The 21,044-nt window shown below is 34.9% G+C and overlaps 2 protein-coding genes across 5 annotated transcripts; both read left to right on the top strand.

Annotated features, from left to right (window-relative positions):
- Positions 1–137: 137 nt before the first annotated feature.
- LOC120277437 (ribosome-binding ATPase YchF) lies at positions 138–15,150 on the top strand. 4 transcript variants are annotated; one of them, XR_005541510.1, is made up of 12 exons: positions 138–387; positions 2,643–2,831; positions 5,494–5,547; positions 11,607–11,717; positions 11,918–11,980; positions 12,072–12,326; positions 13,506–13,652; positions 13,730–13,757; positions 13,857–13,927; positions 14,293–14,352; positions 14,458–14,626; positions 14,851–15,150. XR_005541510.1 is itself a non-coding variant. In XM_039284289.1 (11 exons), the coding sequence occupies exons 1-11, from the start codon at positions 181–183 to the stop codon at positions 14,524–14,526; spliced, it is 1,254 nt and encodes a 417-aa protein (XP_039140223.1). In that variant the 5' UTR covers positions 138–180; the 3' UTR covers positions 14,527–14,818. The 4 variants fall into 4 exon arrangements, 1 of the variants encoding a protein (XP_039140223.1); XR_005541511.1 differs by lacking the exon at positions 14,851–15,150 and adding an exon at positions 14,737–14,850; XR_005541512.1 differs by lacking the exon at positions 11,607–11,717.
- A 1,422-nt stretch (positions 15,151–16,572) lies between these two features.
- Positions 16,573–17,158, top strand: LOC120277869 (auxin-responsive protein SAUR78). The gene has a single exon (XM_039284717.1). It carries the CDS (start codon positions 16,731–16,733, stop codon positions 17,097–17,099), a length of 369 nt encoding a protein of 122 aa, XP_039140651.1. The 5' UTR covers positions 16,573–16,730; the 3' UTR covers positions 17,100–17,158.
- Positions 17,159–21,044: the final 3,886 nt, after the last annotated feature.

Here is a 21,044-nt window from a genome sequence, read left to right as displayed (position 1 = left end):
ATTATGTTAAACTTTTTTTATTTCTTAATTTTGTAATTCCCTAATTTTCCCTTCTTTTTTTTTTCTAATTTACAAATTGATTTTTTTTTTAAATTTTTTTTTAACACTTATTTTTTATTGGACACTCATGTTATCACATTCTTTCTCTCCTCCGCCGTCCCGCCGTCAAGTGCGTTCGCCATGGCCAGGGTTTTGAGCTCTACTCTACTAGGGTTTGGGCGCACCCCTTGTTCTTCTTCTTTTTCTTCTTCTCATTGCTCGTCTTCTCTCTTCCTCCATTGGCAATGGCGCCGGCTCTACTCCTCTGGCTCAAGGTTCAGCATGAGCCTCAAAGCCGGCATCGTTGGCCTCCCCAACGTCGGCAAGTCAACCCTCTTCAACGCTGTTGTGAGTGTCATTTTCTCCCAACTTCATTCCTTATCTATGCTTTTCGTTTTCTCCATTTTTTTGTTTTGGAATTTGTTGAAGAAAATGAAATTTTTTTTATTCCTATGTTAACACATTTGGACTTTTGTTTAGTATTATACTGTTTGTGTTGTGAGAATTTGGCTTTTACGAGTGTTTGGTTACGTGCTGAGTTGAGTTGGATTAATAGTTTGATATAGAGTCAGCATCATTATATCAGTGTGTATTTGCATTTTGTTTTTCATTTGGAAATAGCCAAATCGTCAACCATCAAGTGAATAAAAGATGGACGAGTATCTGAACATGAGTACTTTTTTATTTGTTATGCTAATATGATGTTTATAGAGTTTTATTTGTTTTTCTTTATCCTCGCTCTTTATTAGGACCGAGTTATATTCATTGTCAATATTACACATCTTATGCCTGTTAGGTGCAAATCAAACATGTTATTTTGGTCCAATTTAACCTAAAAAGCTTAAGTTGATAAGATGAGAGACCCAATCTTACATATTTAAATCTAGATTTTTCATATTAACCACTGTGAGACTATTAGTTACGATAAAAATGGCTAGTGTATGACGTGTTTACGGTAGGTGAGCAAATTCTGTGCTTTATAGTTGAGCACTAAGTGCTTCAACATTCTCAAGATTATTATAGAAGGAGAAGGGTTCTCTAACATAGCAACACTTATTGTAGCTGTGGTTGTGTGGTGATTTGGTATCTGAGAATGTAACTTGGGTGTCAATCGTAGGCACACTTCCAACTTTGGGCAATGTTATTGCTATTTTCCCTCATCAATTTCTTTTTGTTTTTCTTTTCTCTTATTGCAATTTGGTCTTTTCCTTTCTTATCGTTGTTGTCTATATACAAAAGTGAATTTATAGGAGATTGACTTTAAACTTGTAGACCTTCGAACTCGGAGATTGAACGAAAGGGGTTTTGAGTTTTTTCCTCCTCAAGATCTCGAGGCTTGTAATAGCATCGAAAATATTCCCCACAAACACTCTGATGGCTAAGTCAGTGAAGAATAAATGCTAGTCTCTCCCTTCGATGTCCCACCGAATATCCTACCCCAATTTAAATGAGGAAGGCTATTTATAGCTGTAGGGTTAACAGTTATGTAACAAGTAAATGCTTTACATGTTTGAGATCGTGGGTGTGATATGAGATAGTGGGGTATTACGTGGTTTAACGGATGTTTGACTTAGTCTACATCACTTACCTCTTTCACTATCATCTTTTCCTTGTTCCTTTTCACTTTTCTTCATGGAGTACTTTTCTATTGAATTGATTCACTACATGACTTTATATTTGGTATGCTGTAATTCCTGATTTTAGACTTTTGAGATGAAATTTCAATTAGTTATGCTTCCTGATCAACACCTCTCTGGACTATGTACACCCTGATATTCTCCTTTTATAGTTGTACATAAAAAAAATGGTTAGTGAGAAACAGTTGAGATATAGATGTTTATATGCTCTAGTAAGATTAAAATGAGGATGATTTTGAAGGATTTGAAAACAGCTAGGTCCAGCAGAATCAAGTGAGACTGGTATTTAGATGATCCATCATTGCTGGACTTCTCATGGTTAATCATTCTGCTTTTGATGGCTACTGAAGTTACTTGTAAGAACAGAGGCATAAGAGATCCTAGCTGAAAACACTTACTGGTATTTGGATTATTTAGTTTATGCAGCTAATCTGTTCTCGTTAACTATTTGACCTAATCCATCATTGCTGGGACAACTTGAATTACATAGTCTCAGATTCACCCATTTGAAATTTATGGTGTCTATATATAATATAGTAAAAGGACTTCCAGATTTATGCATCTTCTGTTTTTTGGCAGCATGTCTTTATCCTTTTTATACAGGAATTTTAATTTTTTGTTGTTTTTGGTTTTAAATAGTGTAAATTCTGTTCATGGCCTTTATGCAATCAATTAGAGTACTGCTATTAACCAACAAGCAAGATGATGCTTATTTGAATGAAATGACCACTTCCTGTTTTTCTCTAACTGTGTTATATATTGTTCTTTGGGGAGTATTGTGCATGTTGTGGGTGTGAGTGTGTGTGTGTGTGTATATATAGGCAGATATATGTACATATGACAACTGCATGAGTGTGACCTTTTATTTTTGCTATTGTGGCCATTTTGTGTTCTCTTCTTAACTCCTTTTCTGAATGTGAAACTTTTGTACTATTGTAATAATTACTTTGCAATTCTCCTTTTCAGGTTGAAAATGGAAAAGCTCAAGCAGCTAATTACCCTTTCTGCACGATAGAACCAAATGTTGGTATAGTTGCAGTTCCAGATTCACGATTAAATGTTCTTTCTAATCTCAGCAAATCTCAGCGTGCTGTTCCAGCATCTATAGAATTTGTAGATATTGCTGGTTTAGTAAAAGGTGCCAGTAAAGGAGAGGTGAGAACTTTGTTTAGTAAATTATATAAAGTATAATTATTGATCTGATGATATGCTGTATATATATAGATATATACATATATTATTGTTGGACTCCTCATGCTTCTTCATTATATTGTAATAGAATGAAACCATTTCTTGTATTTGGGACTAAATATGGAAATCTTATTTTAGTAAATAATCACAAATTGTTATTCTTCAAGCAACCAATTCATGATATATGTGGAGAAGCCTATGGAGATATTCCTTTTACTGTATCGAGGTGGATAGAAGGATAAAAATAAATAAATGAATAATAGAAAGCCAATGACTTCTGGTAAATCATTTTAATTTGTTATGCACCATCTCCTTCAAAACATGATAGATACACTTTTATTTCCATACTGTACATGCTAAAGGCATTATGTGTGAATTGATACCTTGCCAGTGTATTAAACAATTTGGATTTTATTTATGCTAGGCTTGATCCTTGATAACAAACTACATGCAGCTGGCAATAGTCATTTTTATAGAGTGGCGAGTCAATATCAGTACTTTTTCTCTCCACCTATAGTTGTTACCTTTCAAACATTGCTGAAAGTGACTACATTGTTATTCATATTTCTACTCATGATTGTATTCTTCCCCAGTAGAAACAACAAGAACCTTATCCATCTCATTTAGAGACAGGTTGACTGCCAAAATAATGCAAAGTAGGTTAATAAGTTTCATGAACCTCTAACTTCCTAAAACTGTAGGTTGTGGGTAATGACCTTTTTTTTTCAAGTACAAATCAAAATGACTGCCATTTGTTTCAGTGTTTGCTTTAGAGCAACTCTAATAGTGTTACTGAAAATATAATTATTTTTAGAGTCCTAATTGTTTTGTAGAATATAGAATCCAAGTGAGGAATTAGGTGGAAGGGGAAAAGACACAAAATGACGAAGAAAAAATTGGAGGCGTGAGAGTGGGAGATAAAGAGGTGATAATATAGAGAGAGTGCTTGCAGTAGAGAGAAAAGGTGTACTGAGGGAAAAAAATAGAAAAAAGATAGACAGGGAGAGAAAAGATAGTAGGGAAGTTGGTTTGTTATATAGAGAAAGATGAAGTAGTGCGTTTAAGAATGAGAAATTAAAGATAGTTTCAATTTTAGTTATTTTAGTCCAAGCTTGGTTTGATCCATTTAAATTTCAAGCTCAAGTCGAAGTTCTTGGTGCATAAGTGGGCCTTCCTTTTATATCCGTTTTCGAAAAATGCAAGTTCCATGAGATAGTTTCACTTTTAGCAACGAAGTTTGGACTTCCATCTTATATTAGAGTAACTAATGCTCCGACATTGCTTAAAGTAGTAATTGTAGATATGAATGCATAAGTTTGGGCCTCTCATTATAGTAGTTCAATTTTTCGGGTTGAATTAAACCCCAATTGAGTTGTATTTGGTTCACATCCAACATGATATCAGAGTTTGGTTAATTGGTTTATTTGACAAGTTGGCTAGCTAAAATAGACTAGCACGCACAAGAGATGTATTAGTGTAATTAATAGTCCTGTATATGTGAAGTTAGTAAATTTGGATATTAACATTTAAGTTTGGATATCTCATCCTCAAGAGTAATCACATAAAGGTTAGGTTTGGGTGTTTTATCCTATCATTTTAAGCTTTTGGTTGAATCTGACCCAAGTAATTTGTATTTGTTTTGCACCTAACAACTTTCTCCTCTTTTAACCCAATTTAAGGGAAACAAATGACCCTCAGTTTCTTGGAATTTTGGAGGAGGTTTACCCTGTTAACTTGAGAGTTAACAGAAGTGAGAGTTAACAGGTTTTAAAATACATCTCCAATCCAAGATGTATTTGAACTTCATCTTTTACTCTTACTAAGCTTGTGTCACTTAAATTGGTCACTTTATTCTTGTACAACCATATGCCTTTTAAATAATTTAAAGAAAAGAAACGTTAAGTTAATATGTTTAAAATATGCTTGGCCCTGCTAATTGCATGAGTGAGAAGCTTATTCTTTACAGTTATCTTTTACTCATCCCTCATAATATCATGTCTTAATCCTTGAAAGCTCTCAACAAATTGTTGTCTGTCATGCTAACCATATGGAAGTCATGTTCATTTCACCATAAAGGAGATACAGAGAACACTCAGACTACTGTCTTCAATTAGTTGTATTATTGCCTATTATCCAAATATGTGAGAGTGATGAAACAATGATATAGGAGGTTTTATAGAACATTAAATGTGGAATTGATCTGACACTCATGAATGTAGATGCACTATTTAGCACCTCAAAGAGATGAAAAGCTAATGTAAAAATGGATAACAAGAGAAAAGAGATTGTGGAAGGCAAAGAAAATAAAGGAGGTGTAAAGAGAATAACAAAGGTACAGGATGTTTCAAGGAATATGTTGCAAGAACAGTAATCTATCTATGCTTTATTTTCTCTTGTAGAAAGCTAGTGCCTGTTCAACATTGCAGTGCTCTAACCAAATTAGGGCCACTGTCAATTGTGTTTATGCATCACATGGATGAATAGTTGGTCTGAGATTCTAAGTACCAACCTTAAGTGAGAGAAATATGCATTTGAAAATTTCTTAATATAAACTCTACAGTTGATGTCTTATTATGACACTGAAACCATCTCCATATGGACCATATGCTTTTTGTTTCTGTTGCAGGGGCTGGGTAATAAATTTCTATCACACATTCGTGAAGTGGATTCTATATTGCAGGTTCGTATTTCTGTCTTTCTTTGTACAGTTCTCATGCTTTGTTTTCTTATTTTCTTTATAGATAATTGATTCACTCAAAATTTCTCCATTTTTTTTTAATTAATAGTTTGTGGTAAAAAGTATTTAATACTTAGAAAAAGTTTGTTTTTCCATTGAAAGAGTTAGCAAATATCACTATGTGATGGCTTCAGCTATTTAATAATAACAAACAAAATTTTTAACCCTTGTTAAAACTCTTTGAGCAGTTATATTGATTCTTAGCATTTCATTTCATAAAGCTGCAGGAATGGATGGGTAGGCAGAGGTTAATGGTGGAGATTAGAACTGGACTTTCACATCTAGGATAGTGGTGGCATCAGGACAGTGTATTAGAGTTAAATGGCACAGATTAAGTGCAACATATACTTGAGAAGGGCTTGTGAGGATACAAGTATGCATCAAGGAATTTCTTAATTGGAGTTGAAAACCATTAGTAAACTGCCTGTAAACAGTATGAAGTCTTCAAAGATTGATTGCTTTTTATTTTATGTTCAAAAGTCAAAAAACAAGTGTAGAGACCTATTTTGGAATGCTACCTGTATATTTGTGTAATGTAAATATAGTAACCAGCAGGAAATTAGGGATGTTAATTTGTTAGCAGATTTTTCTCCTTGATTGTGTATCATTAGTTAGCTAGTTCTATTTTTGGAGATCCAAAAAGATCTTTAAACGGAATGAAAAGGGCGAATATTTTCTCTTCTCAAATTCTGCATGGTATCAGAGATCTCATTGGAACTCTAGCTCCAGCACCACTGAATCAATTCCTGAGGGTCATCCTCGCTATTCTCCCTTGTTTCCTGTTTTCTGTTCCATATTAATCATGGCTGAAACAAACACAGCTATGAACTTATCTTCGGGTCGCACATCTACTGTCAATCCTTCCGTTCTTGATGACAGTCTTCTTCCTGTGACTAACCACAAATTAAGTGGTCACAATTATTTGCAATGGTCCCAATCCGTTATGTTGTTCATTAGCGGCAAAGGTCGTGATGACTATCTCACCGGTGTTGCTAAGCCACCAAACAAATCCAATCCCAATTTTAAAGTTTGGCGTGTTGAAAATAACATGGTCATGTCTTGGTTAATCGACTCCATGACCACTGAAATTGGTGAGAATTTTCTTCTTTATTCCACGGCTTGGGAAATCTGGGAGGCCGCACGTGAGACTTTTTCCAGCCATGAGAATATTTCTGAACTATTTCATGTGGAGAGTGTTCTTCAAGATCTGAAACAAGGAACCTCATGTGTCACCACCTATTTCTCTAATCTTACAAGATACTGGCAGCAACTAGATCTGTTTGAAACCAATGATTGGAAATGCCCTGATGATGGAGCCACATTCAGAAAGTTTGTGGAGACTAAGCGGGTCTTTAAATTTCTCATGGGATTTGATAAGTCTCTTGATGAAGTTAGGGGTCGTCTTCTTGCTACCAAACCTCTTCCTAGTCTCAGGGAAGCATTTTCTGAAGTCTGACGAGAAGAAAGCCGACGGAAGGTTATGTTGTGACAACCTGAGACTCTTCCTCCTTCTAAAGGTTCAGCCCTCGCAGCTCGATATGTGCAGCCCTCTCACAATGATGTCTCGGCTCAAGCTCATGCTATTCGTGGTCCTCCACAACATATGCACGATAACAGGCCACGTCGAGGGAGACCTTGGTGCGACCACTGCCGAAAGCCTGGGCATCTCAAGGAGACTTGCTGGAAACTTCACGGCAAACCTGTAGGTTGGAAAACTAATCGAGAGCCAAATGAGCGTGAAACTCGTGGTAATACTGCCATCGCTGAAACACCTTTTACCAAAGACCAGCTCGAGGCTCTTCAGCAGTTGATTACTCAAGCTAATGCTCCATCATCCTCTACCATTATTGCTAATGGTAGTATGGCATGCAAAGGTAATACTTCCTTGGCCTTTGGTGTAGCCAAGCCTTACTCAAACATGTGGATAATTGACTCAGGCGCCTTAGATCACATGACTGGCAATTGTGCCTTGCTCACAGCATACCACCCATGCCAGAAACCTATGTTTGTTCAAATAGCCGATGGGACTTATTCTAAAGTGGATGGTGTTGGAACTGCCACTTTATCACAGAATTTAACTTTACATTCTATCCTTTTTGTGCCAAATTTAGATTGCAATTTATTGTCTGTGAGCAAACTTCCAAGTGCCTTGGATTGCATAACAAAATTTTCTGCACACTCTTGTGTTTTTCAGGACTTGGGATCGGGGAGGATGATTGGCAATGCTGAGCTTTGTGCAGGTCTCTACATTCTCAGGCATGACGAGTCTCTTAAAGGAAAGTCTTGTCATTCTATTAGTCTTAATCCAGAATATCAGTCTTCTAGCATTTCCTTATCATCTAGCTTGTCAAATAAAGATAGTGATGTTATGATGTGGCATTATCGCCTTGGTCACCCAAATTTCATGTACCTCGAACGACTTTTTCCGTCATTGTTTACTCATAAAAGTTCAAAATTTTTTCATTGTGATATCTGTCAGTTATCAAAACATACTCGAAGTTCCTATCCTTCTCGACCATACACAACTTCACACCCTTTCTCACTCATACATTGTGAAATCTGGGGCCCCTCACGAGTTGCCGATGTTAACGGGGCTCGATGGTTTTTGCTATTTGTTGATGATCATACTCGGCTAAGTTGGGTATTTCTCATGAAGACAAATCCGAAACAAGTCAAATATTCAAATCCTTTCATGTCATGATCCAAAACCAGTTCAACACAAATATCCTAGTTTTTAAGACTGGCAATGCTATAGATTTTTTCAACTCCATCCTTGGGGAATATTTGCAAATTCATGGCATTATTCATCAAAGTTCATGTGTTGATATGCCCCAACAAAATGGAACATTCGAGAGGAAAAATCATCATTTGCTGGAGGTTGCACGCTCCTTATTGTTCACCTCTCATGCTCCCAAAAGATTCTGGGGTGAAGCAGTCCTCACAGCCACTTACCTCATCAACAGAATGCCCTCCAGGATTCTGAACTTCAAAACTCCAAGCCAGTCTCTTCATGAAGCTTTCCCTACATTTCATCTTATAACCCAACTTCCACTCAAAATCTTCGGTTGTTCTGTGTTTGTCCATATCCATGCCCAACATAGAGGAAAATTGGATCCCCGAGCCACAAAATGTATATTTCTTGGTTACTCTCCCAATAAAAAAGGTTACAAATGCTATTGTCCTCTCACTAAACAGTTCTTTCACTCCATGAATGTCACTTTCTTCGAGCATCAACCTTTTTACCTTAAATCCTCAATTCAAGGGGAGAACATAACAGAATCTCAAAATTGGGATTGGGATTCTCTTATCCAAAATACTTCCACAGATGAGTCACAGATTCTGTCCCCACCTTTACCAGAAATGGTCATCACTCCAGAGTCAGTCGAGTCATCGTCAAATTTACCTAAAACTGTCTCAATTTCTTGTCCTACTAAGGAGACTGAACTCCAAGTCTATTCAAGAAGAAAACATCATCCAGAGCAGTCACAATTACAGCCTGCACAATCTTAGCATAACCAGGATTTTTCCTCGGCTCCAATGTCTATTGAAAATATCCAAGGTAAGGCAGACACTCTTCCAGTTTCTATGTCTGATCAGTTACCAGCTTCAATGTCAGATTTGGACCTACCTATTGCTTTGCGGAAAGGAGTCAGATCCTGCACACATCATCCACTCCAACATCACTTGTCATATGCAAAGCTCTCACCAAATTTCAGAGCATTTGTTACAAAGATTGACCAGACTCTAGTCCCTACCACAGTCCATGAAGCCTTGCAAATACCTGAATGGAAAGCTGCTACTCTTGAAGAGATTAGAGCCCTTGAAAAGAATGAAACATGGACAATTACCACTCTTCCTCATGGCAAGCATGTTGTGGGATGTAAGTGGTTATTCTCTGTAAAGACAAGGCAGATGGTAGTGTGGAAAGATTCAAGGCCCGCCTCGTGGCGAAGGGATTTACTCAATCTTATGGCATCGACTACCAAGAAACGTTTACTCCTGTAGCCAAGCTAAACACTATCAGAGTTCTCATTTCCATTGCAGTTAATCAGGAATGGCCTCTTCTTCAGCTAGATGTAAAAAATGCTTTCCTCAACGGAGATCTTAAGGAAGAAGTGTACATGAACATACCCCTGGGATTTGAGAATGACTCTACAGCTAATAAAGTATGCAAGCTCAAAAAATCCTTGTATGGCCTCAAACAATCCCCTCGAGCATGGTTTGATCGATTTACAAAAGTCCTCAAGAAAGATGGTTATCGTCAATGTCAAGCCGATCACACCCTATTTGTTAAACATATTACAAATGGAAAACTCACTGCTCTCATTGTGTATGTTGATGACATCGTTCTTACTGGAAACAATGTGGAAGAAATAAGCTGTCTAAAGAAGTTACTAGCAAAGGAATTTGAAATTAAGGATCTTGGAAATCTGAACTATTTCCTTGGGATGGAAGTAGCTAGATCAAGCAAAGGCATCTCAATCTCTCAGAGGAAATATGTACTGGACATTCTCAAAGAAACTGGAATGACGGGGAGCAAACCTGCTGACACTCCTATGGATCCTAATACAAAACTAGGAGTTCAAACTGATGGTATAGCAGTTGATAAAAGCAGATATCAACGTTTGGTGGGGAAACTAATCTATCTTGCCCATACTCGTCCAGATATTGGGTTCTCAATCAGTCTAGTTAGTCAATTAATGAACAACCCATCTAACGAACATATGGAGGCAGTTTATAGGATCCTGCGATATCTTAAGAAGGATCCAGGTAAGGGATTGTTTTTCAGAAAAACCACAAATAGAACTGTTGAAGTCTTCACAGATGCAGACTGGGTTGGATCTCCTATTGACAGAAGATCAACATCAGGGTATTGTTCATTTGTGTGGGGGAACTTGGTAACATGGCGAAGTAAGAAACAACCCGTTGTTGCTAGAAGTAGTGCTGAAGCAGAATTCAGGGCATTGGCACATGGCATATGTGAGGGAATATGGCTAAGAAGACTATTGCAGGAACTTCACATCACTATGGAAGGTCCTATTAATCTAAAGAGTGACAGTCAATCAGCTATAGCTATAGCTAAGAATCCAGTTCATCATGATAGGACTAAGCATGTTGAGATAGATCGACACTTTATAAGTGAGAAAATTGAAGACAAGACTATCTCACTCAACTATGTTCCTACACATCATCAAATTGCAGATATCCTAACAAAAGGTCTTCATCGTCCTAATTTCCAAGATTTATGAGTAGCATATATAGCCTAGCTTGAGGGGGAGTGTAGAAACCTATTTTGGAATGCTAGCTGTATATTTGTGTAATGTAAATATAGTAACCATCAGGAAATTAGGGATGTTAATTTGTTAGCAGATTTTTCTCCTTGATTGTGTATCATTAGTTAGCTAGTTCTATTTTTGGAGATCCAAAAAGATCTTCAAACGGAATGAAAAGGGCGAATATTTTCTCTTCTCAAATTCTACAACAAGTACTCAAGCTTTGTTAGTGGTTACAAATCTTGAAGACTCAAATTTCATCTACCTGTTGTTTTCTATCAGGTCAAGGATGATGATATAATCACTTAGGTTATGTTTGGTTCTAGTTGTAAAAACTTGGAATGACTTGGATTTAGGATTTTGAAGTTTGCATTGTGGACTAGAGGCAAAGATGTTATTGCACTTTATTCCAAAGTTGTTAAAGGGGTTTGGCTTGGTTAATTGGTGATAATCCAGGTACCTATAGTGTTGTTGTTGTTGCTTTTTGTTTGCTTTATTCCAATCCAGAGTGTGAAAGTACAGACCCTTACTATCTATGTAGTTACTGTCAGATAGGACCCTTCTAGAAGGAAAGAAAATGAAAGCAATATTTATATTAATAAACCAAGTACCTTAACTTGCGTATCTTTTGTGATTTGCTATTTTTTTTTCTGAGTAATTACTCATTCTTTCATGTATATGTGTGTGAAACTTGAGCTGTCCTACTCAACATGAGTTAATGTTTCACAGATTGTTCGCTGCTTTGATGATAATGATATTGTTCATGTAAATGGGAAAGTTGATCCAAAATCAGATATTGATGTCATTAATTTAGAGCTAGTGTTCTCTGATCTTGATCAGGTATGGATGCAAGGTAATATCTATTGTTATTGCCTATGCTTGGAGGAATTTTTCTATTGGTTACTTTTGAGTTCTTTTTCCTCTCTGTCATCTCTTTATTGAGTCATGCTACAATAACATGAAAACTGCTTATGTCTATCAACATTTGCTGAGGTTTAGGTACAGTTACAGCAATAATGTGACTTCTGTAACTGATGCAGATAGAAAAGAGGCTTGAAAAACTTAAGAAGAGCAAAGCTAAAGATTCACAATCCAAAGTAAAGGTAATTCATACAAATGGATCAATTCAAATTCTAGGTTTTGTTATGAGATGTTTGCATTACTGGGCCCCATATACTATTTAACAAATTTCAGGAGGAAGCAGAGAAATCGGCATTGGAAAAAATTCAACAGACACTCATGGATGGAAAACCTGCAAGATCTGTATCTTTAACAGATTTTGAGAGAGAATCTATACAGCACCTTTGTCTTCTCACCATGAAACCAGTTATATATGTAGCTAATGTGGCCGAATCTGACCTTGCTGAACCAAAGAGCAATCCTTATGTCAGAGAAGTAATGATTGCTGCCTTAGAATTGCAATCTGGCATAGTGACAATTTCAGCACAGGTATGGCATGCCTTCTTCACTCAGTTATGAAGCTTTATTTATTTTTATAACATTGCATTTCAAAAGCATTTTTTCTCTTCCTACCAGGGAATTCGAAAACTAGGATTCCTCTTTAGTCTAGGTTAGCTTTTATAAATATTTTACTGGAGAATTCTAATGTTGGACCAAATTGTTTTTCCTGCAACATCTACTACAAAATGTAGCTACTGTCTTCGCTAAACCATTTTTGCTGGCTGTTATTGTTTTATGTCAAATGTTATAGTTTTCAATGTACTTTGTTCATGCCTCCCTCGTTTTACTTATAAATTGCTAGTATTGTTTTGAACTCTAACCTATCTGGCATCCTCCCTCTTCTTTATGATTTGAAATCCTATCTTCCTCCTTTAAATAATTGAAGTTATAAGTTGCAACTTCTGTGACCCAAAATTCAACATAAGCATCTGGCATGCTTTCACAATAATTATTGGAAAATCTTGATTGCCTTTGTTCCCCCTTTCCAATTCTCAAAAAGAAAGTTTATGGACGTCAAATCTGAAGCATGTGGATGTTTTCAGATATTGTGTTTTGATGAGATATTGTGTTCCATGCAAAATAAACCTGAGGTAGTTTTTTTTAATAACTAAAAAGTCCTCAGAAGTTAAAAAAAAATGCAAGAATTTGAGCTAAGATGTTTTATTGCATGCTAACATATTGTAAGATTTACTATCATCATCACTGTTATTTTTAATGCAAGAGCTTATCATTTAAGATTTATAGGGAAAATTAAACCAGATATAAAGTTGTTCTAAAATCAGTCTGAGCATCTGGATTGGTGCCTTTTTGTTTTGTTGTATCTAGGCTGCGATTAAACGTCAAGTGTTTAAACTCTTAGAAGATGTCAAATAGAAAACAGTTTGTGGTTCACAAAGCTTCTTGAACCATGTAGTGGATAAGCACATTATCCCAATGGGGGGGCTTTCATATGCCTACGGGTCCAAGAGTACCTAATATTTGCATCTGTGCACATTGTTCACAGAACATTTGACTGATTATGTTCTGCACACTATACACAAGAATATGTACATGTGTAAAATATTTATTTTGACAAGGGAGATTTCACATATATATGAAACAAATCTTCAACTATGAAGGAAATTTTACCAAGTTTTAGGCAATTTTTGTTATTTGTTTCCATATCAGGTTGAATCTGAGCTTACTGAGCTACCGCTAGAAGAGAGAATCGAGTATTTAAAGTCGCTTGGTGTTAATGAAAGTGGACTTGGGAATCTGATTAGAGCCACATACAATCTTTTGGGGTTGCGGACTTATTTTACATCTGGAGAGAAGGTGACAGCTTTGGAGCTCATCTTAGTAGAATTCATTTTGAATTAGTTAGTCCATCATGATGCTTCTTTTATTGGCAGGAAACAAAAGCATGGACTATCCTTGCAGGTTTGTGCAACATGTTTATTGTTTTTTTCCAAATTGTAAGGCCAACTTGTGCTAGTATGAAGATCTGATTGGCATTATTGTACTTTTGTCATTAAATAGGCATGACAGCCCCTCAAGCTGCTGGAGTTATTCACTCTGACTTTGAGAAAGGTTTTATTCGAGCAGAGACTGTAAGTACTGTCTACTCATGTGCTGATGGTGTTTCTCTGATTCAGATTTTTTTGCTGGATGCAATTCACCTACAGGAAATTAAGAGATTGATGATAAATAAATACAGTTGCAAGCACTTGATATCAGGAAACTTTTGACTTCCATTTACAATAGTTTGATATGTGCTTTGCTTTCTTTTACAAAGAATGTGATGGCAAAATATATTGCTATATGTCTTTGCTTGAAGAAGATGACTTTTTTTTTAAAATTTCTTTTTTATGAAAATTGCAAGGAGTTATCTGAGATCAACCACCCTTTATATTGCGGTATTATTCGAATTGTATCTGATAAACTATTTTATTGATAAATTTTATTGTGGCATCAGGTAGCTTATGATGATTTTGTTGCTGCTGGTTCACTGGCAGCTGCAAGGGAGAAAGGACTTGTGAGTTTTACAATGCACCTTCATTTTCCCATACTCTGGCTATTGCCACAGAAATAATAATGTCCAATAAATGTTTGATGCTCAATGTGTTTTCCTTGAATGCAGCTGAGGTCTGAGGGAAAGGACTACATTGTTCAGGAAGGCGATGTCATGCTATTCCGGTTCAATGTTTGATAAACATGATAACACTTCCAAGTAAATGATCTTACAGCTTGTGTCTCATTACATGCAAACCGGTGTGGATCCTACTCCTTGCAAATATTCCACATCATAGGTGATTCTTTCACATCAATTTCCTTCAAAAGTCACAAAGAAGGAATACCAGTTTATAAATTATATGGTTTAAATCTCATTTACTCACCAGGAAACATTTTGTCAATGCAGCAATACAAACAATTTGGTTTGGTACATTGGATCATATTAATAATAAACCCAGTGTAGTGGGTCAGCATCTGTTGTTCATACATTTAAGGACAATTTTGTTTTATGATGATTTAGGAACAAGATGGCTTCTCATTTTCTCAGAGCCAACTCATCAGAAAAATCCGAATCTGCTGACAAATGTGATAATTAAGAGGTAAAGAATTCAACTGTTACCATCTCTTCAGAATCTTTTCAGATTATAGTATAATGGACACCAGCAACTCCTTTCTTCAAACTGGTTATATTGGTTAGATAGAATGACACTTCTTTGTCATTGAAAGTGATGCAATTCTATTCTTATCTTGTTGTCTTCCATTTATTGAATGTGGTTGGCCCATATGCTTGCTTCCAAGCTAAACAAGCCAATTTATACAATTCTTTTTCTTTGGTACCAAGCCTGTCATTTTAATTTGTACTTAACATTGATTAGCTATTTTTTTATTCTTATCAGCATGTAAAGGATACAGTAGATATTCTATAAGACAAACTACAGATATATCCTTGCTAGTGAATTTTTATTTTTTACAGGGGTATATATGTAATATGTATGTTGGCTTTTAAATGCCCACTTGGAGTTGGGGAAGAGACCATGTGAATAGTTATAGCTGCAGGTACAGACAAGGGCCTTGTGCCTGAGACTGACTGACCAACCAGACCCGTATTTTGCTTATACACCCCTGCAAAACGTTGAATTATATAATGTTTAGGCGTATTTTTTATCAGAATCTTGATTTTAGAAATACTTGACCATTCATGTATTGGAAGTAGCTGTTACATAGTAAACTATTAGCTATGCAGCTATTTGCATAGTTGTCCAACATCTGAACAAATGTACTTGATTTGGTGCAATTCGAAATCTTTCATTTTGGATTATTATTTTAAATTCTCGGGGATTGCACGCACTTATTGGATACTTACGTGTTTAAGTTCACCATTTGAGCAATTAAGTTTTCACCTTGAATAGTTGGTGGAATTGGTTTGAATTATTGTCAAGACAATGTTTTCTAATGCACCACATTATTCAGGTTAGCTGAATATCTGAATATTTAAATATCCAAGTTGAAGATTTGAAGAAATTTTGTTAAGTCATTCAAAAAATTTGCTGTGGTTTGTTGGATCTATCTGTAATTAGGACATCTTGTTGGGTATACATGCAAATACACCCATAAAGAATCCAAAAACAAAAAAACAGCTCCTTGCCTTGCTCAATTATTAGATTGCAAGTTGATAACAAAAAAATAAACAAATAAATGATACATCTTTGTACCTAAGACAAAAATTAATTATGGATATGGAACCCATAAATAAACCTTTAGTTTTCTTAAAGGTTATTTCAGTAGAGTGTCTCTATCAATTGGTCTAAAGGATTGGTATTCCTAACTATCATGATTTCTTCCTACTCTATTTTGCTTCAGTTAGTTGCTTATTAATAATCATTTACAAACCATCTCATAACTATTAAAATACTAATTATTTCTGACATTGTTCTACTCAACCTTCCTATTTGTATATTATTATCACCATTTTTAAACAATAGGTTTCAAAATGTCCTTAGATGATTTTGATCTCTTAGCTATTAGACCTTATTTTCTGAACCTTTTAATCTCTGCACATACAAAATTCAGTTTGATGAAACCGGTTCGACAACAGGCGAAAAAAGTTTCCGGTCTCTAACACGTGTGGTTGTCACGTGTAGATAGGTAGGTCCAAAGGTTCTTGACAAACCTTGATGACATTAGGGATCAGTCCAGCTGTGGTTGTGGTTGTAGCAAGGGCCCCTTCTCTTTAATTACAAAGGATTAAAATGATGTAGCACCAAACCTTACTTCACGTCTCATCCTTTTTATAACCAAAATGCAAAACACTCTCTTCATGCATTTACAATATCTCAACCAAAATTCTTCTTCTTCTTTTTCTCTTCATTCTAAGACACAATTCCTTTTGCATTTCTCCACATGAAGAAGTTGAACTTGATACTAAGGAAGTGCAAGAGCCTTTCAAAACAACTAGGGAGATCTTCTTCATATAGTAGCCTAAGGTCCAAGTCTAATAGAGAAGAGGGGGATGAGCTATGGCGACATATATCGACCGGTGATGATGCTGTGGTTCTTGTCGGAAGTTCCCGTCGTCGATACATGATAAGTTCGAAATATCTCAATCATCCTCTTTTTAATGCACTTATTGAAAAATCATCCATGTCCGGTGATAACACCTTCGCCGTAAAATGCGAGGTTGTGCTCTTTGATCATCTTCTTTGGATGCTTGACAATGCTGATATTGATTGTGGTTCTTTGGAGGAGCTTGCTGAGCTCTATGTGTTTTGATGGTCTTTGTTCATTAGATATGTTAACTAAATATGGATTGAGATTATTGAAGCTATTAATCTCTCTCTCTCTCTCTATATATATATATATATGTCTAACTTACTATTGGTACTACCGCTTGTTGCTTTGCTTGTGTTCAACCTTTTGTTATACTTCAGTGTGTCAATGTCCTTGTGAAAATATACTTAATAAATTGTGTACCCACATTTTTATTACTTTCCTTAGGTTTTTTTGGTACATATATACCCCTATGAAGGAGTATATGTGTATATATAAAATCGTATTTGTAATTGAACGTCCCACAAAATACTAATGTATGCATGCATTGTGGCAAAAATCAATTAAAAGAGATATATATATATATATATATATATATATATACATGTATAAAAAAAATTTGATTGTTTTTTTTTTACTTGTACTATAGGGTATGTGTATTAATATTTATGTTTTTCAGGGTATAGATGCAAATGTGTTTTTGTGGAGGTACCTAAAAAAATTTGCAGTTTTTTGTGAATTACATATGAAAATTTCCTGATATTTTGTGAATGCAAATTTAGTTAATCCTAAAGTTTAGAAAAAGTCAAAAAGGGAAAATAAATAAATAAATAAAAGGAAGAATTGCTAGAAAGAAGCTTCATTTGTTAATAGAGTAAGGAATAATAGAAAATCTTTTGTTACTCAGTGGAGAGCTTGCGTTGGTTTCTATCTCTATTAATATAAAAATCATTCACATTTTCTTTAGTTGGTAAATAAGAGCTGAGCAAGCTTAGAAAACAGGCAAAAAACAAAAACTTCATATATATATATATATATATAACTTTGTTGTTGCCATTATTAATAAATTTAAAAATAACAAATTTTCATACTTTATCATTAATTGACAGTGTAAAGGTTCAGAGTTTTAAGCATTTATATACAAAATGTTATAAAAAAACAAAGGTGCAATTATGGAAAATTGGTAGAGTTCATGAATATAAAAAGAAATAATAATAATAATAATAATAATAATAATAATAATAATTCTTAGATTTTCCAGACTCTCTTTGAAAAAATATTTTAAAATAACTCCGTACATAGAAGTAGTAACGAATTCAATATTTTTTAATTTAAAATAATTTGATTAGTAAAAAATTGAGAGAAAAGTCAACATCAACATGCTCGGTTAGCGGCATTATTTTCACAAAGTTTGAACTTCATACACAGACCCATTAAATTAAGATGAAAGCCTGAAGCAATAATATGGTAAATTTTATAACTGTTACTTTTTTGAAGAGCTTAATCGGGTCGTCATTAAAGTCTTCACTAAAAATTGGAAAACTTAATTGTGCGGCCATTAAGTCGCCAGTGAAGTTAGTAGATTTTAAAATAATAATAATAATAATAATAATAATAAATAGAAATAAATGCCAAAGTGCGGATGTCAAAGGATTTTGATTTTTTTTCCTTTTTTATATGTTTTCTCAAGGTGTTCTTTTTATTTCTTATAATATATTTCGTAATTTTTGGATGAAACTAAGGCTCGACTCTTTAGTGGGAAAGAATTCATTGAAAGCAGAAGATTAGGCTAGATGTATAAATACTTAAATAAGATTGAGAACAAATAAATCAAATAACAGAATACCTTGAAAGAAAAAAAAAAAATAAAAGCATCTAATATTCTGATGTCTAAGGTCCACAACTCCATCATTTTTTAAAAACTCTACTTTTATGGCCCACTTGGCCCACTTGGCCCACTTCAGATCTTCCATTATTTCGCTATATTTCTTGTCATCTTCATCTACTCCGTTATAAATTGTTCTTATAATTTATTTCAAATCTTTGTCTAGTTTTCTTTACTAATTTTTTTTATAAGTTATTTTTATCATTTGTATGATAAAGGGGAGGAGCCAGAAAATTTTTTCAGGGGCTAAATAAAAAAAAAAAATTAGTATTCAATTTTCACACAAACTAATTTAATTCATTGAAGTTAAGCTTTACACTCTTTCATCATATAAAATTGAATCAGAACTAAATTTAGTAACAATTTCTTTTTCAATGTAAACAATCAAGCAATCATTTAAAAATTGGTCTTCCATTTTGATCTGAAGTCTAGTCTTGATAATCTTTATGGCTGAGAATGCTCTCTCTATAGTTGCTGTAGAAATGGACAGGGTAAAAACAAATCTAATTAATTTATCAGTCAGAGGGTAAATGCATGATTTTTTGGTTCTTGTTAACCCCTGACATACTTCAGAAATAGTAGATAAATCTTTTAATTCTGCATTTTTCAAAACATCAACTTCCAAATGTTGCAACTCAAGTCTTAATAGAATCATATCTTGCTCACTAAAATCTTGAGGATAGAACTTCTTTGCAAGCTTATAAATATTGCCAATATTAAATGACTTATAACCATCTCTTGGGTTAAGAGCTGAACTAAGAAAAAACAACTCTAGAGTATGCTCATTAAACTTGCTAGCTATTCAGCTATTATAATTGATGATCAATTGTAGCATAAAACAACTCAACTCGGTAATATTGTCCTATTGAAAAATCACATGATTGATTTCGTGCTCGACCTTTCCGTGCAACAAAAGTAGCATCCATATCAGGAATGTCAATATCATGTTCAACACATAAAGATTTTACATCTAATAGAAAAGCTTCCCATCCAGTTTCTCTTAGGTTTTGAATTAGCTCTTTTGTAGTTAAGACAAGGTGTAAGGCTATCTTGATATTCACGCTGCAAAGCTTGACAAAGAATATATGTTATTCCCATAAGTTTCTTCATAAGATGTAACACAAAAACAAAATCAAAAGACTTCATTGATGTATATGCATAATCAGCATCACCACGTTGAGAAGAAGTTCTCCCTTTAGTAGAAGAGTAATGCTATATGCTCCGAACTTAATTCACGAAATCTTTACACGAATGACATATATGCCCAATGGCATCCATGTCAACCACCCTCCCATCTCTCCTACTCATCACGATTTAAAAAAAAGAAAATGAAAGCAACCCTAATTCCTCTTTTGCTTCGTCTTCGTCTACGCGTGCGACTGAGCACCTCACATTCCAAGCTGCTGAAGCCTATAGCCAGCTGCTATAAATGAATTCCTGAACCTTGTAGCCAGCCGCCGTAGATAAACCTCGGTAGCCCGCCAATTAATAGCTTGAAAGGTCCGCCCCTTTCTCCTTCACCACTCTATCTTCTTTCTCTATGCTCCATCATCTAAAGGCTAAGGAACTATGTCTGTGTGATTCTTTTGTTCTCTCTCTCCCCTTATTTCATTTTTTTTTTGTTTTGATTTGTTTTTTCTTCTTTTTTTTTTCACTCTTTCTAATTTAGGGTTTGCAGGATACCAATTTGCTTACTCCCCCCCTCTAGTATGCTCCATTCTCAACCCTTTAGCTTCTAATAAGATTTCAGTTTCGGTATGATTTGAGGTTTTTTTAAGCAATATTGTGGATCTCAATGTGCTGTTTGATGACAACTTCAACATCACCGATGCCTACCATCAAGTATCTTATGGAGCATGGCACTAGAGTCATCATTTCCACTCACTTTGTGAGCCATTTCTTGTGTTTTTTTGTCTTTTTTATTTTTTTGAGATTTATTGATCCTTTTGATTTGGTTTTGGGCTTTTTTGTTAGGTTGAACAATGTGTCTTGTTATCGGTTTGTGGTTTCTTAGGTTTTTAGTTGTTGTTGTTGTTGTTGTGAATTGTGATCTATTCTGTCTGTTTCGATGTATATGATAAATTAAAAAAAATTTTAATTTTTTTTTGCAACTTTGTTGTACATATCGGGTTATTTCAAGGTAATTGGGATCTTTTGTCCAAATTTACGTTTTAGATGTCCGTTTGTATTTTCTTAGGGTATTCTTTTGTTATTTGTTTTTGAAGGATTTCAGTTTTTTGGTTGTGAATTTTGACCTACTTCTGCTGTTGGAAGCTTGAGAA

Source organism: Dioscorea cayenensis, chromosome 15, assembly GCF_009730915.1.
Source record: "Dioscorea cayenensis subsp. rotundata cultivar TDr96_F1 chromosome 15, TDr96_F1_v2_PseudoChromosome.rev07_lg8_w22 25.fasta, whole genome shotgun sequence".
Taxonomy (NCBI): domain Eukaryota; kingdom Viridiplantae; phylum Streptophyta; class Magnoliopsida; order Dioscoreales; family Dioscoreaceae; genus Dioscorea; species Dioscorea cayenensis.
Note: the sequence above shows the minus strand (reverse complement) of the source record. Positions and strands in the feature narration are given on the sequence as shown.